This window comes from Homalodisca vitripennis, chromosome 1 (assembly GCF_021130785.1).
Source record: "Homalodisca vitripennis isolate AUS2020 chromosome 1, UT_GWSS_2.1, whole genome shotgun sequence".
Classification (NCBI taxonomy): Eukaryota; Metazoa; Arthropoda; class Insecta; order Hemiptera; family Cicadellidae; genus Homalodisca; species Homalodisca vitripennis.
Window position 1 is genome coordinate 135,106,199 of NC_060207.1, and position 16,244 is coordinate 135,122,442.

Below are 16,244 nucleotides of genomic sequence, written 5' to 3' on the forward strand. Positions count from 1 at the left end.
AATTTTGCCTGTTAGATTTCCATCTATCACAAACGGTCCTACAATGTTATTGTTTATTATTCCAGCCCACATATTCACTTTCTGATGCCTTTGTGTGTGGCCTTCTATCATCCAGTGTGGAATTATGGTCGGCCCAGTAACGGCAATTATGCCTATTAACTTGTCCATTAACAAAGAATGTAGCTTCATCTGAAAACAATATCGAACTTAAAAAAATTTTGAATTTCGTCACACTTTCTCATCATTATTTCGCAAAATTCAGTCCTTTCGATCAAAATCATCCTCTGCAAGTTCTTGGGTTAGGGTTACTTTAAAAGGGTGATACTTGTTTTTGTGTAAAACATTTCAACACTGAGCTATGGCTCATATCAAGATCTTCTGCAGCCACTCTGGCTGAGGTGCTGGGATTTTCAACAAATGTTTGGAGTACATCCAAAGATTTTTGTTCATTTGTTGCCGATTTAGGCCTGCCATTTCTTTCGCGATCTTTGACTGTTCTAGTTTCTTTCAAATCTTTTTACTGTCTTAAACACTGTTTGACCTTACTAATTGGGGGTCTATCAAGAAAAGTGTCATTAAACAAATGCGCTGTTTCTTCATAGGGACGAACTAGATTTCCATACCCACGCATCATAAGCAGCGTGATTCTCTCAAACTCACTAAGTGACATTGCTTTTAAAAACTAGTAGAATAAAATGTAAACACTTAAGTAAAAAAATGTATAACTATCGCAGTACCTTCTAGTGAAGACTTTAAACTGTAACTTACGTGGACGAAATTATAACGTAGACTAAAAACCAAGTTGATATTAAAAATACAAAACTGTGGAGTTTTGATGTGACAGTACTGTTTGTATTGCCTAAACCAGTTTATGTTTGCCTGAGATAAAAGGGCTGGAGGGACTGGACCTTGACCTCATGTTGATAAGGAGTTACGGTGGTATTATTGAATACTCTCAGTTTCTTGAAGACAAGACAGGGAAACCCCTATTTAGTGTTATCCAACAAATGTAGAGGTAAAAAAAATTATTTTTTGTTGGAAATTGTTTTTCAAAATTTACATAACCGACATAAAACATACTACTGAAAGTTAAATTAGTTACTTCACAAGGACAAAATTACTCAATTTCTTTGTCATGAAATTCATACGGTCCGTACTCTGGATAGGGTCAACCATTTTTTAAGTGCGGTTTGCGGTAATGAGTTTCTCTTTACTAGACCTTTAAATTTGATACCAAACTCGGGCCTATGCTTACATTTAAGATTTTCGTCCGACTCCTCACGGGCCGTCCCCCTGAAAAGATAAAATGTCCCCACTGGTCTCAAAAACTAGGTTCTTAATACAAGTGGTGATGTACAAAATTTAATTTGTATAAGTGAAGCCATACAAAATTAGTGAAAGCGTTTCCATACTTTTTTTCCACCCTGTATATATATATATATATATATATGATATATATATTATAAGTACGTTGTTTTACTTATATAAAAATCAAAGGTTGTACAGAATAATTACGGTTGTAGAGACGAAGGATACATATTTTGTTACTAAACTGGTCTCAACGTCTAAATAATGAGAGATGTGTAGGAAGAAGGAGGGAGGTGGGAGGACAGAACCAGGATACTTCTGTTCTTCTGAAACGTACAATTGACAGCGTTTCTACAATGTGCAGATATCCGAATCTATTATGTCCTTAATCTGCCCCCGGATCACTGCGGCAAACAATTCCACGGACCTGTCTGTCCATCTACTTACGCTAACCTCACCAGATTTGTTCAATTACCTAATATAACTAAATATAATATAATGAATATAACTAATTTTTCCTAACTGTAATATCTCATCTTGACCTCCCACTTTCTTCAAAAGGAGCCTAATGCCTCCAGCATTATGGTTAATAACTAAAATATAGCCAGTACAATAGTAAACAGGATTTTAAAAATATAGTTGTGGAGCTGAGATAGTTTGATACCAAAATAAACTAAGGCTGCAAAAGGGTTGAGCTGTAAAAGCTTTACTAATGGTTAAAGTTTACTTTGTTTTCAAAGTTTTTTAATGTTTTTTTTTTCAAAAAGTAAACACAGTCTTTATCGTTTTACTATAACACTATTTCTGTATCAATTTTCCTCATCAATGTTTTCATCTTCTTCATTGTTGTGACCTTCAGCTTCTTGGTTTTCCAAATCGCGATAAAATTTTAGCATCTCGTGGCTTCTCCAGTCTTCTCCAAAGTGCTCTGCGAGCAGTCTGGCAACATCCTTTACCTTTGCAGATTTAAGGCCAACCCCCTTATTGATGGTTTTTGGGTTTATGTGAGACATATCAAAATTTGGTTTTGTGACAGATTTTGCAGGCACAACCTTCATTTTCTATAAAAGACTTCACTCTGGACCAGAATATTATTTTTCTTTTGTTGTGTGTTTTTTGGGGGTCCTTTTTCAGGGGTTGAACTTGAAAAGGCCACAAGTTCGGGGTTTTTTACACTTTTTCAGATTCAGACTTCCAGTCTTTAACCAGGATAGTGACTCCAACATGATGAACGGTTCCATGTTTCCCCAGACTTCTTCATACTCTTCTGGCTGAAGAATAGTGTCCTTCTTTTCAAATCCTTCTCAATTAATCCAAACACCCTATCGGGTGGAAGAAATGAGTGTTCAACTACGGGGAATGTAATTTCAATACAAGTGTCATGATCACGAGCATCAGATATCAGCCATTTTCAAAGCATAGCAATGAGGATTATATTTTTGTTTTGCCTCCCGCACCGATCTGCAAAACACTTTACGTTTGTTTCCCTGGATATCTGCATTCATCAGATTGATTGTAAACACAAAAAGAAATTATATTGGCGTTTAATTATTCCCGTTTCCATTCCTTTTTGTTAGAGGTTTTCTTCCTAGCTAGTTTACCATAGCAGATTGATAAGTTAGTGCCCACAGCATCCTCCATTTTGAAAGTATGAGAGCTATATGGTGTGATAGTTAGTGTTTATTAACTATCACAAAATATTATTTAATACACTAGTTATTATAAAAACAAGACTCTAATCACAAAAATCCATGTGTTATCACAAGAGACAGGATACTCACAATAAGAAAAATAAAACAAGAAAAGTCAACAACTCGCAGAGGATCATGGGTAGTCGCCGGGTAGTCACATGACACAACCAGGCGCTCCTATTGGCCGTTGTGGACTTGGCGGATTTTTGAAACTAAAAAATGGTGAAATTTGCGTTTTGGACTTGGCGGATATTGCAACTAAGCCTCAACTTTGACTTCAAAATACAATAGGATGTGGCGGGATTTGATAAAAAAAATAACAGTTGAATTGAATCCAGCGAGGAAAAATCTATAAGAAACAATATCAAACTCAATTCGAAAAAAATATGGACTTGGCGGATTTTGATTCTAGGCACCTCAAGATAGTTTATATATTATTAATGAAAGTGGATGGAAAAAATCAAAGCTTAGTGGATGAAGTAAGATAAGGTTTAAACACAAAATAAAATGTATTTTAATGGTAAAGGACATTAAATAAACATGTATCTGTTTAAAGTTAAATCGAAGAATGCTAAGTTGTAAATTTACTGTTATACTAATATTATTAACAATACCTCACTAAACGCAAATATTTAGATATTAAAGTAAATCGATCATTTGATCTATAGGCTAGTTTACTGCAGATGAATATGTTTGAAATAGGTGAGGAAATTCTAAACGATGAGGGATGCTCCTTCCTTAACAGTTTGGCACTATGAACTATTCTCTCCTTATGGTGAATATAGGTCGATAAGGTAGTTTACTGCGGATGAATATGGTTGGAATTGGTGAGGCAAGTCTGAACGTGAGAGGTGCTCTTTCCCTGACAGTGTGGTACTATTGCACTATTACCCTCTTTATGGTTGAATTTAGTATGGAAATCTCGGCAGAATGCAGCTCCAGTACTCCAACTCTTACGTATCCTGAATATCCTGTCACCAGAATCCTTACAATTTACCTTACTATTTATGTACAATTAGAGGTCCTATCAGATACTAGTCCTAGACAGTATACAAAGGACCCTAAATAAAATATATTAAATATTGCCTTGTTTATAGTCTCAGAAAGGTTTAATCCAATGATAACTTAAATATAGGAAAATGGAGGCATTCTATAATATCTGTACAATAGCCTTGTCGTTTACAATAAGTTTCAAAGCTCCGGAACTCCAGTTTTAAACTTTATATTCTGCAACAATACGCCTCACCGCCTTGCCCGCAAACTGTTGCTTCAGGGAGTTTGAACTTAAGTTTCTGTTTTGTAATGAACATCAAGTTATTTGAAAAATTTTTACGGCAATATTTCGTATCTTTCTATAAAGTGTTTAGTTCTAATAATATTAATTTATTTAATAATAAAGTAAAAACTCGAAAATAGCCTTTTATACCTCAAACTAACATTTACTCACGAACTTGCTCGTGATTTCCTATTGAATAACAGGTCGTCATAGGTACACCATTTTTAATGGCATAATAAACATTTCCAAATTTAATGATAATCGCTGCAAAGGTACTTCAATCTCCTGATCCATTTCAAAATAATTGGAATTTAAGATTAAAAGAGCAATATTTTGTAGTAAGAATTTTGAAAGTGAAACAGCATTTATGAAGTATTAAATAAAATACACAAAATTGCTCTGCATGGACTTTCAACATTTTAATAAATATATTTAAATTTAATTCGAAATAACAATATTTTTAGACAAGATTGGAGATATAGTAGATAATCTTGTTCTGTAAAAATCTTATTGAAACGCACTTATGACGTAATATGATGGAGTCCTATTATAATTTGGAACAAGAAGTCGAAATTTTTAAGGTATGTTTTAATGAAACGCTATTTTAGAAGGTTCAAAATTGAAATGAAATTTCCACTTCCTCTTATTTAAAGTTCACTGCGTGAAGGATGATTTTTTGTTCAAATCAATTTGAGTTATTTCACACACCATAGTAGAATGTTCCTTATTGACACGATTAAAAATATATATTCATCATTGGTCTAAAAAGTCTATTTTAGAATACAATTTCTACTTCCGGCCCTTGTATGTAATCTTCTAAGTTATTCCCGGTGCCCCTATTAGCATTTACATTGTGGCCCCAATCGAGAATGGGTGGTCTCTCTCCCTCTTCCATGTCAGGATGTATATTAGTGCACTTTTCTAATTCCTAGTTACTTATGGGTCTATAATTTTAGTAATGCCAGTAATGTCTACACCTACTATGTTCTAATGATTATCATTTCTCTTTTTTGCATTGTTCCATACCAACTTTTGATCCATGTCACAAGAACACTCTGGTGTAATTACTGAGTTATAGTGCCTCACTTTTGCGTACTTTAAGTTTATAGTAGATTGGTATAAGTGTTTACTAAGGCATTTTGATAAGTTGTACGAATGGGTTTGACACACAACATTTTAGTTATGATTTTACGCGTCTTAACGCTTTGGTTATGATTTTTTTGTTTTAATCCAGCTTGCAGTCTATATAATCATTAGTTATTCGTCTTAGGAACAGATCAAACTACATATCTACATAGCTATGTAGAAACGTAGCAACATGTTTTATTATTTAAGTTTTGAACTTCTTCATCGCACGAATACGTTGGATGAATACCTATCAATATTTAAGTACTCAATGTTTGTCAAAAGATTAAAGAAAGCTATAAAGAATTAATTGGCCTTACAATTTTCGTGGTGATTGATCTATAAATATTATGCAGAATGATTGTTTAACGTGGGTTGTATTGGTACATTTTTAAATGTACGTACGATGAAGAACATTAAACGAAGAACGGTTCTTAATTTTTTGTTTGCTTTAAAAATAGATTTCTAAGACTCTTTTGAAAAAACACCATTTCCTATGGCAGCCAAATTTAATTTTTGTAATGGAACACCCCATATTCAATTGTCAATTTAGGTTTCACATACAATTTTAAAACTTAACTATTCTTGGGTATTTGTGTATGAATCCACTCGATAAGCTGAATGCATTAGGGGTTTTGTAACTCGCCGATTGAAGAACTCTATGGTAAGGAATTTCCGTACATCTAATTAATGAATCAGAATAAAAATTAAAGGTAGGCGTACCCTGATTTTTAAATCTAATTTAGGGCTCAAAAATTACCCCTTGAATTGAATCTACGTAAACTAAACGTTATAACCTAACGCAAATAAAACTTAACCTAGTTGGAGGATGTTTATAGTTGGAGGAATAATTCTTTACAACAGGCGCTCGAATAATCGGTTATCAAATTACTACGAGTCATGATACACTTTCTTGTCCTGTAGATTACTTAAATGTCAAAAATGTATTAACAAGTTGGGCTCAGTAATAAGTACAGTATGCGGACAATGGAACAGCCTATTCTAATGAGACTTTAATGGTAGTAAGGCAGGCCCATTGTATTTGCTAAGAAGCATTTCAGAGTTTCAGTGCTTTCTCATCTGTGAGGCAAGACTTCTATCTTATACTAAGTTTTTTGTTTCACCTGCTTATTGTTATGTGTACTGCAATTGTCATTGTTGCCTAGACATAATAGAGTACCTTCATCTGAATTACGTCGTATAAACACTGCAAAATAAAACTATATTTTAGTTATTACACTAGGGGGAAGTTTTGAAACTTCTCATTGTGCAAAGACTAATTTATTGTATATAAAGTTTTTATAGGATTATTAAGTATAGTGTAATTGAAGCACTGGTAAATGAAACACAAAATTTCCAATATTTAATTTTATTAACATAGCAATAATAAAATTAATATTGGAAAATTTGTATTCATTTACCAGTGCTGTAATGAACTTTTTCCAATGCTCCCAAGATTCTTCATATAGTGTAATTATTTTATATAAAATAAAAAGGGACCAGTAATATATATATTTTTAAATAAACCACAGTCCTTAAAGTGATTAAACTTATTGCAAAAGGTGGACATCTAGTTTTAGTATAAAATTATAGCATGTTAAAAGAGGGATATCACAGTAGAAAATAGGAGCAAACATCGTGTACATATAATAACAGTTTTGTGTTTTGAATATTTTAAATATTTTAGTGTGCCGTCCTGTAATGGAATTTTAAAGAACGGAATTATTTATGCTCGAGGCAATACTCTGTAAAATCTCCACAAATGGATGAGCATTAAATGTTATGCTTATTGTATCTTTTAAACTTTAAATGGTTAATATAATTAAACTCATGACTAAACATCCCTAAATTATGACACGTATTTAAGTTTATAATTATTATTGCAATAGTAAATTAACCATTTTAAACAACTGGCCATAAGCTTATATATCATTATAATACAAGGTTTATTAGCAAATTTCCATTTTATAAATTTGAAAAAACTAAAACATTTATAATTTTCCACAAAAATATTATAATAAACTTGCTATTAAAGGGACACAGGCCTCTGTTAATATTTATTATTGATTTTGTTAATATCCTTTTGTAATGTGCAGATTCAATTTTCATACAGTTTTATTTCTTGCATTTATTATTAGTTATTCCAATTCATTATGTAACTTTATTCTTATATTATTATAAAAACTCAATTTTAAAAGACTGCTGACGGTGCGATTGGTACAATCGAATCAATTATTAGTGAATAGTTGTCAGCAAAGATTGATTGCGGATGGACTTCTAATTGAAAGATATAATTACGATGAATATTACTTGTGTTACAATTAATTTCACATCTATAATGTAAATTAACCCCCCCACCCCCCCCCCCCCCCACCCCCCCCCCCCCCCACCCCCCCCCCCCCCCACCCCCCCCCCCCCCCACCCCCCCCCCCCCCCACCCCCCCCCCCCAAAAAATGTTTTTTTTCTTACTATTTCAATACCTGGAGCTTAATTTTCTATCCTATGTCTATGCAATATTCCTTAAGGGTGACAACGCTTAACAGCTTTTCTTTGTCCTTTGTTTGAAGGTTATTTTTTGACGATGGAAGGATTGTGAAGGAAACAGGATTTTTCCGGACATTTGCCATCGGTTAAGTGAAACATAAAATTTGCGTTTATGTCAATCCCTTTATGTGCCGGGATTATCGGAGAAAAATTAGAAGAGTAGGTAGACAAGTACAAACATTAGAAACCCGCGTTTAAAACACACAACACTCTTAAGACAAAGTCTCGTAAAAACAAAACCAAAAAATGGCACACAGGATTCCAAAAACTGTGTTTTACAGTATAAAATGTAGCTGCAATAAGGGAATACATAGGCGAGACAAAAAGACCACTAAACATAAGGATAAAAGAACACAAAGAAAACACGAGAAAGGGTTTCACAGAAAAGTCAAAAATTGCACACCATTGTTGGTCCGAAGACCATCATATGAATTGGGATGAAGCCCACATAATACATCGGGAAACCACATTTCTTCAAAAGGAAATTAATTGAGGCAACATACATTAAATTGGCAGACCAACCAATTCAGTCCAACCATCCAGTCGAGATTAGGCCGCTTTTGGTTGCCAATTCTAAAAAAATGAACTAAAGAGAATACCAAAAGTATCAAACGGATCGGATATTTGCAATAAACCAATGCGGAGTCACAATATGGTTTTAAGAAGTTTCATCTCGCATGAAACCAATAAATAACGAAAGGGCCCATTCCTGTTCCCCTTCCCTTGTTATTTCCGCCATCTTGTTTTAGCCGGCCGTCACGATTACCATTGGCTACCCCCTCTGGTCAGTCGTAAATGGTTAGTAGACGAGTGAAGACATATTGTGAACCTGTATTCCTTAGTTTAGTTTAATGATTGGTGTTTTGTATAGTTTTTTTATTAAGTGCATGTCTTTAGTGTTAGTGAAGTTGACATACAACATGTAGGTTGTGGATTCCTGACTCAGGCGTGCCACAACGCTTTAGTAAGATTTGTTTATTTTAACCTAGTTTTGTAATTATGTATTAGGTTAGTTCTTTACCTGAAGAAGAGATCAGATTGCAGATCTCGAAACGTAGTGTTACTGTTTTCTTGTTTCACTTAACGATGGCAAATGTCCGGAAAAATCCTGTTTCCTTCAGCTTTCTTGTGTCTCTTGATTCCATTGTCTAACTTATTTTTGCTGCATTCCATATAAATTTAAAATTAATTTGTAATTAATTTAAAAAATACACAGCTGTAATTTACATGTTTCTTTATGATTAAGTTTAATAATGTTATTTTAATTGTATAAAATATAATATATCAGTTTTATTTCATAGGAGCTACAATGGTCTGGTCGCTTATGGGTCCAACTATACGGTTGTTGTGATGGATACAACCAACATGCAACCAGTACAGTGTCTAGATAGGCACAAGGCTATTGTAAATAATGTTATTTTAATTGTATAAAATATAATATTTTAATTTTATTTCATAGGAGCTACAATGGTCTGGTCGCTTATGGATCCAACTATACGGTTGTTGTGATGGATACAACCAACATGCAACCAGTACAGTGTCTAGATAGGCACAAGGCTATTGTAAATAATGTTATTTTAATTGTATAAAATATAATATATCAGTTTTATTTCATAGGAGCTACAATGGTCTGGTCGCTTATGGGTCCAACTATACGGTTGTTGTGATGGATACAACCAACATGCAACCAGTACAGTGTCTAGATAGGCACAAGGCTATTGTAAATAATGTTATTTTAATTGTATAAAATATAATATATCAGTTTTATTTCATAGGAGCTACAATGGTCTGGTCGCTTATGGGTCCAACTATACGGTTGTGGTGATGGATACAACCAACATGCAACCAGTACAGTGTCTAGATAGGCACAAGGCTATTGTAAATAATGTAAGTGTCATCAAACAAAGATTAAAATTCACAGTAAAAAATGAATAGCTTGAAAAATTGTAATTTCTTTGTTCATAAAACTAGTTGATTTATTATTTTCTGTTTATTAAAAGACTAATTTTAAAATAGTAATGTAATCTGGTAGAATGTATATAAAACTGATTTTGAGATAGTAGGATATTTTACTAATTTGTTATAGTGGTGAAACATGTCTTGAAGCAGATTATTACCTTTGTTATAATCTCAAAGTGTCTGAAACGTAATGCAATCATTCCTCTTAAGCTTGTTTAATTTAGGAAGCATATTTATACATTGAAATTTGTGTTATATTTATTTAAACAACTGTCAATTAAATAACTACAAGTAGTTGTTGTTTGATTGTAAAAATGCAATGTAAAATAAAACTATTATTTTGAACTATAATTCTTTCACTATTCTACTTTGTTGGTTAATAACAGACTGTTCTAACTGCCACAATATTTCTCTCACCAGTTGATGACAAAAAGCCGATTTCTGTCTTTGTATGTTTTTGTCTGTATACATGATATTTTTTTAACTTATGGGTTTGAAACTACATCTCTATTACTTCTGCATTGAAATTGTATATGGTAAACATCAGTCCATTGGGAATGGACTGCAGGTCAGGATGTTGTCCGCTGTGGAAAAAATGTGAAGCCCCACATGCTGATGTGAAGTCTCCTGTGTGTTTAACCTTGTTTAATTTTTAATGTCTAAGCTAGTAACATGACAGCATTGCTGAAGGATTGGTTTGTTGAAGATTTGTAATCCTTGACATCAGTAAAATAATTGTTATGTTCATTAAAATAGCTAAATTTTACAAATATTGAGTGAAGCTCTTTGTTATCAGTGGTTTTAAAAAAATTTCTTTAGCCTAGCTAACTTAACTCAGTTGTTCTATTACGGTATGAAAATCGTGGTCATATAAGGTCAAAAAAGATGTCACTATTATTGTTATTGACATATTATTTCAAGCAAAAATAGAGATGATTGATATATTTTCCATTATATTAACTAAAGCTATTAATTAATTATGAGATATAATATTATGTACTGGAAATTGTTGACAGGTGTTGTGGAGTCATCGAGTAAGAAGCAAAGTTGATGAATCTGCTTCGGTGGAACTAATGTCCTCAGACATGACAGGACACATCATTCACTGGGACATTACAATTGGGACTCCTTTAGTTGTCCTGCAGGATGGAAACAAACCAGTACTCGGTACGTTCACTGTTTGGTAATGAACATCTTTTAAAAATTACAATTCACTACCAGTGGAGTGAAACTGAATGTGCTTGTAAGGGAGAGGATGATGTGTGTGTGTGTGTGTGTGTGTGTGTGCACGTACGTGCGTGCGTGTGTGTGTGTGCACAAGCGTGCATGTGTGTATGTGGGGGGGTGTTGTACATTCGATTCCAGCTCTCTAGCCCAAAACATTGAGCCATAAGAAGGACTATTAGAGCTACTCTTTCAATTATACATTTTTCATTCATTAGACGTATGATTTGATAGTTGATCAAATTTGGTAGCAAAAATTGGGACAATGTTGTCTGTATTACATTTGCCATAGCCTGATGCACAGATACAAGATGTTTTTTAGTGTGACTGACATGGACTGCTGAGGGTCCCTCCTTCTTTTCTTTACTTTAGTATAGTGTTTATCTTTCTTACCACAGTAACCAGTTCAGAATTGGTCAATAGAATGGGCTAAAAGTAGTTGAATGGCACATAAATCAGTAGTATGGATACATAAATTTTCAAAAGTAAAATAAGAATATAAAATTAAATATTGTGGCCTTGGGATCATTATGACAAAAGTTAACCCTTCAACGCGTTTATTTTTTTTTCATGGTCATACCCCCTCCTGCGTTGATTTTTCTGGCGGTTTTTTAGAGATTTTGTGTTTTATAAATAATATAAGCAAATTACCCAAGTTTATAATTATTTTGTTGTTATTATGTTGTTAGTGTTTAGAATTAGCCAAATTAAACAAAATTAACCTACTTTAGGTTAGTTTTATTAACTTTACAATGATTCAAAAACCAGGTAAGCCTAGGCCTACATTTAGGTATGCATCACCTCCTCCTCTTTCAACAACATTGAACTCATTTTGTACTACAATGTTTTCACCTAGCCTATTTTCAATATCATCATCACTATTTTGTCCTAAGTCTAATACTTCAAACTCAGCTTGAGCAAAGTCATTGTCATATCCATCGTCGAAATCTTCATCTGATTCAAGGTTCAAAAGTCTGTCAATTTTACTGTCTCTTTCCACTAGGTGTCCTTCAAGATTACTCATTTTCGATTGATTTTAAAATATTTTACAAAACCGATAACAGTTTTAAAATAAATTCCCTAAAATATGCAAAAATATTTCCCTAAAAGCTAGCTTACCTACAAAACATTCCCGACTCATGTTTGTAAAACACAACAAATTGTTCCTGTCAAAACGGGATTTCCTTCTTCAAAACCATATAGTTAGCTTGTAAAACTAATACTAAGCATAACTAATAATAATAACTAAACAAAGGAACATAAAACACACAAAAAATATGTCAGTAGAACATAACCATCACACTAACAATGACTGTAAACAACAACAAACGTAAGCCGACAAAACGATCGGGTGCACGGCAATGACGTCGTCTTGAATGCAGCTGATTTCTCAGATATTTTTTCTAAAGATCGATTTTTTCGAGATATCGACTCAATTAATCAAAAGTTTGAATCTTCTACTTTCGATTGGTATACATTTTTCATTGAAAACATTCGATAGTTGTCTGTTACAGCTACAAAAATAACCGACTACTCCATGACGTACTCAGTACGGCAAAACGCGATCTCAAGTGAAAGTGTCCATGACGTACCTAGTACGGCAAAACGCGTTGAAGGGTTAAAGAAACTGAGAACCTTAAATAGCCGGAAGTACAGAGCTTATTACAGATTTTAAGGCAACCCTTAGAGCTTTGACAGTAGAGATAGCAGCCACAAAGCATTGAAAGTAGAAGGTACTATGAGAACAACTGAATAAAGATACTTGGGTAAATGTGTGCAGGACTGACATAAAGAGTTTGGGCATGAAAAGACATTATTGGATCTTAGTTCTTAGGCTTACACAGCTGGTGTCATAACGAACATCCAAGTCTTCTGGTTCACATCATATTGAAACATTGCTTACATAATTAACATCTTGAAATATGGACGAGCAGAGTGAGAATATGCATATAAATTTGAGATAATTTTATATACAAAATGCACGTAGTGGAGAAGTTATTAATATTATAAATGAATTGAAAAAGTAGGTTCAGGTATTGGTAATATTGAAATTGTAGACATCAAGATTGTAGTTTTATCCTTAATTACAAAAATGATTAGCATATCATTTAAAAGTGGAGAATTTCCTGAATACCTTAAAACTTCAATAGTAAAGCCAATGTACAAGAGAGAAGATCAAAAAGAATTTAAGAACTTCATCCTGTATTGTATGTATTAGATAAAATAATTGAAAGGTATGTTGGGGATTATTTAACAAAGTATATGGCAGAAAACATATCCTTATAACATTAAGTCAATACACTCATCAAAGAGGTAAAGGCACCAATGATCTACTAAGTAATTTTTCAGATTTTACAAATAGATTAAATAAAACAATCACATACTTATGACTATTTTGATTTTTTGAAAGAGTTTGACTCCCTGAAGCATTGCAAAATACTCGAAGTACCTGAGAAAAGTGGAATTAAAATTGATATTTGAAAGATTGGTTCATGAGTTATTTAGAATATAGGAAATTAGTTGTTAAAATCAGCAAGTATACCAGCAGAGCATTAATACATTTAGGAGTACCACAGGGGAGTATTCTGGGAACTATACTATATTTGTTGTATGTGAATTAAATACCAAATTTGATGAAATATGCAAAAATATACATGTAAGCAGATGACACTGCCATTGTATTAGCCCATGACAATGTATTGGATGCAGAAAGACAATTACATCATGGGTTAACCAAGCTAACAATGTGGTGCCATGATGGATTGGTTATGAATGGGGAAAAAAATCAAGTCATGCATATCCATTCCCCTACAGTAAATAGTATCTAAGCTAATATAAAACTGTATACATATTCTTGTCTTCACGATTGTTTACATATTAATAATATCTGCAGTTGTGATGTACTGGAACAGGTTGTAAACTTTTGTTATTTGGGAATAACCATAGACTAACATTTCAAATGGGATTTTTCATGTTAATAAAATACATCAACAAATAAGATTATGTCTGAGAATTTAAAACAATATCTGCTATATAATACTTTAAACTTAATATATATATATGTTTGTATGTGAATCAATTATAAAATATGGAAATAGATCATGGCGAAGTGCAGTAGACACAAGATTACTACAAGTAAAGGACTTTCAAAGAAGGATTTGAAGTATTTTATTCTTTTCTATTAATTATGTTGGTTTTTGTTTTTCTCTTGAATATAAGACTATTAACATCCATAAATATTGTTCAAGGAAAAGATATTATATAGTGCCAAGAATTAACAGTGGCTATAGTAAAAGAAGCATGCATAGATTAATTCCAATACTTTTTAATAGGTTACCTGAGGATCTTCGAGATTGTAATACTCATCAGGAAGTAAAAATTTAAATAAAGCAATTTTTAATGTTGAACAATACACACACTTAAGCTCACAACCATTAATGTTATTGGCATTGTAAATTTAAATAAGTTGCTGTTAAATATAAATTATTGTATTGTTTTTATTAGTTGCGCTGTTAAAAATATAGTAATATTGTTAGACATGTTTTAATTGCAATTAAAAATAGCCAAGCTCTTGTTTGTAAAGCTTTGTAAATTTATTTAATTTATTTTGTATTATTGACCAAAGTCTGTGTTTCTACAGCTTTATAAAATGTTGCTATGTATATAATTTATTGTAGCTGATTCAAAGTTTGTTAATTTTATTATATAGTTCCATGTTATATATGTATATATGTGTGTGTGTGTGTGTGTGTGTGTGTGTGTATATATATATATATATATATATATATATATATATATATATATATAATTTCAATAAATATTGAATCACAAAAAGTACTTGCTCCGCCGGGACTCGAACCCGGATCTCTCGCTTGCTGGGTGAATGTGCTACCATTATACCACTGAGCCCTTACTTTTTACGATTCAAATATTTTGTATTTGGCCATATCTGTCACATATGCATTTAAATAACCATATAACAATATATATATATATATATATATATATATTGATTTATAATTATTGTAACAATTAATTGTTAATACTATAAACTAAAACACATTTGTTTCTTTAATATTTAATTAGAGGCTGCTCATAAGTGAAAATCAATCTCATCAAAATAAAGAGTACTGTTCCATATTGATTACAGTTAAACCTTTATGGGCTTTTGTAGTTTTTTGTAAGAATGCATATAACTTGTTGTACATGTGGGGTTTTATTGTAAATAAATTGAATTGAGTATGTCTGTTAAAAACACTTATGACGCATGAATATATGTATATCTAATATCTAGGCTGATTTTAATAATGAAAGCAGTTTACCGTCTCAGCATAGACTCCTTCAAAGAAACTTAAAAGATCACTGGATTCCAAATAGTAATTAAGTTCTAAAAAATTCAAAATCACAAAAATTTCCAGATACATACAGACAGAAAAGTATAGCATTATTGCACGTATGAGAAATGTAAATGTAAGAAAAGACATTCTAAGAAGCATTGGCAGTTTTTAGTTTATTTTCACATCAGTTGCATCAGCGTTGTTTATTTTCTATTCAATAGATTTTTAATGGAACTAATAATGCAAATGTGTAACTATCAGATAATACAATGTTGGTATGCCTGTAGGGATGGAGTGGGTACCTGGGGAAAGGAATGAGCTCCTGCTAGCCACTCTGCATGCTCCATACTATCTCGTCATGTGGGACATCAACAAGCAAACGAAACTCTGGAAGAAGGGTTTTTTGGACAACATATTCTTTTTTCAGTTCAACCCATTTAACAATGCTGAGATTGCTTGTGAGTACCTCTCCTAATGTTTAGAATTGAAAATGTATGTCATATTATATATTTTATATCAACCCAATCAGAAAGTATTAGACTAAAAGTTGGATGTTAGACATGTTTCATTTTATTTATAATTGATCAGAATAAATAATTTTCTTCTGAACATTGTTTTTTCTGACTTTTGTGTGTTACTAGATCTATAGTGTTCATATTAAAACTAAAAAATATTGCATACAAATGTTTAATAATAATTATGATATTGTAAATAAACAGACACAACTGTTAGCTGACATGTAAATGATATATGAATATATATATATTTTCATATATCAC

The 16,244-nt window shown here is 32.4% G+C and overlaps 1 protein-coding gene across 1 annotated transcript in view; it reads left to right on the top strand.

Annotated features, from left to right (window-relative positions):
* Positions 1 to 9,199: 9,199 nt before the first annotated feature.
* LOC124353272 (WD repeat-containing protein 11-like) overlaps positions 9,200 to 16,244 on the top strand; it is a gene marked incomplete at its 5' end in the record, with an annotated part of 36,732 nt that continues 29,687 nt past the window's right edge. The window contains 3 exon segments of the mRNA XM_046803199.1: positions 9,200 to 9,358; positions 10,921 to 11,071; positions 15,753 to 15,923. Coding sequence (XP_046659155.1) covers positions 9,200 to 9,358; positions 10,921 to 11,071; positions 15,753 to 15,923 — 481 coding nt within the window.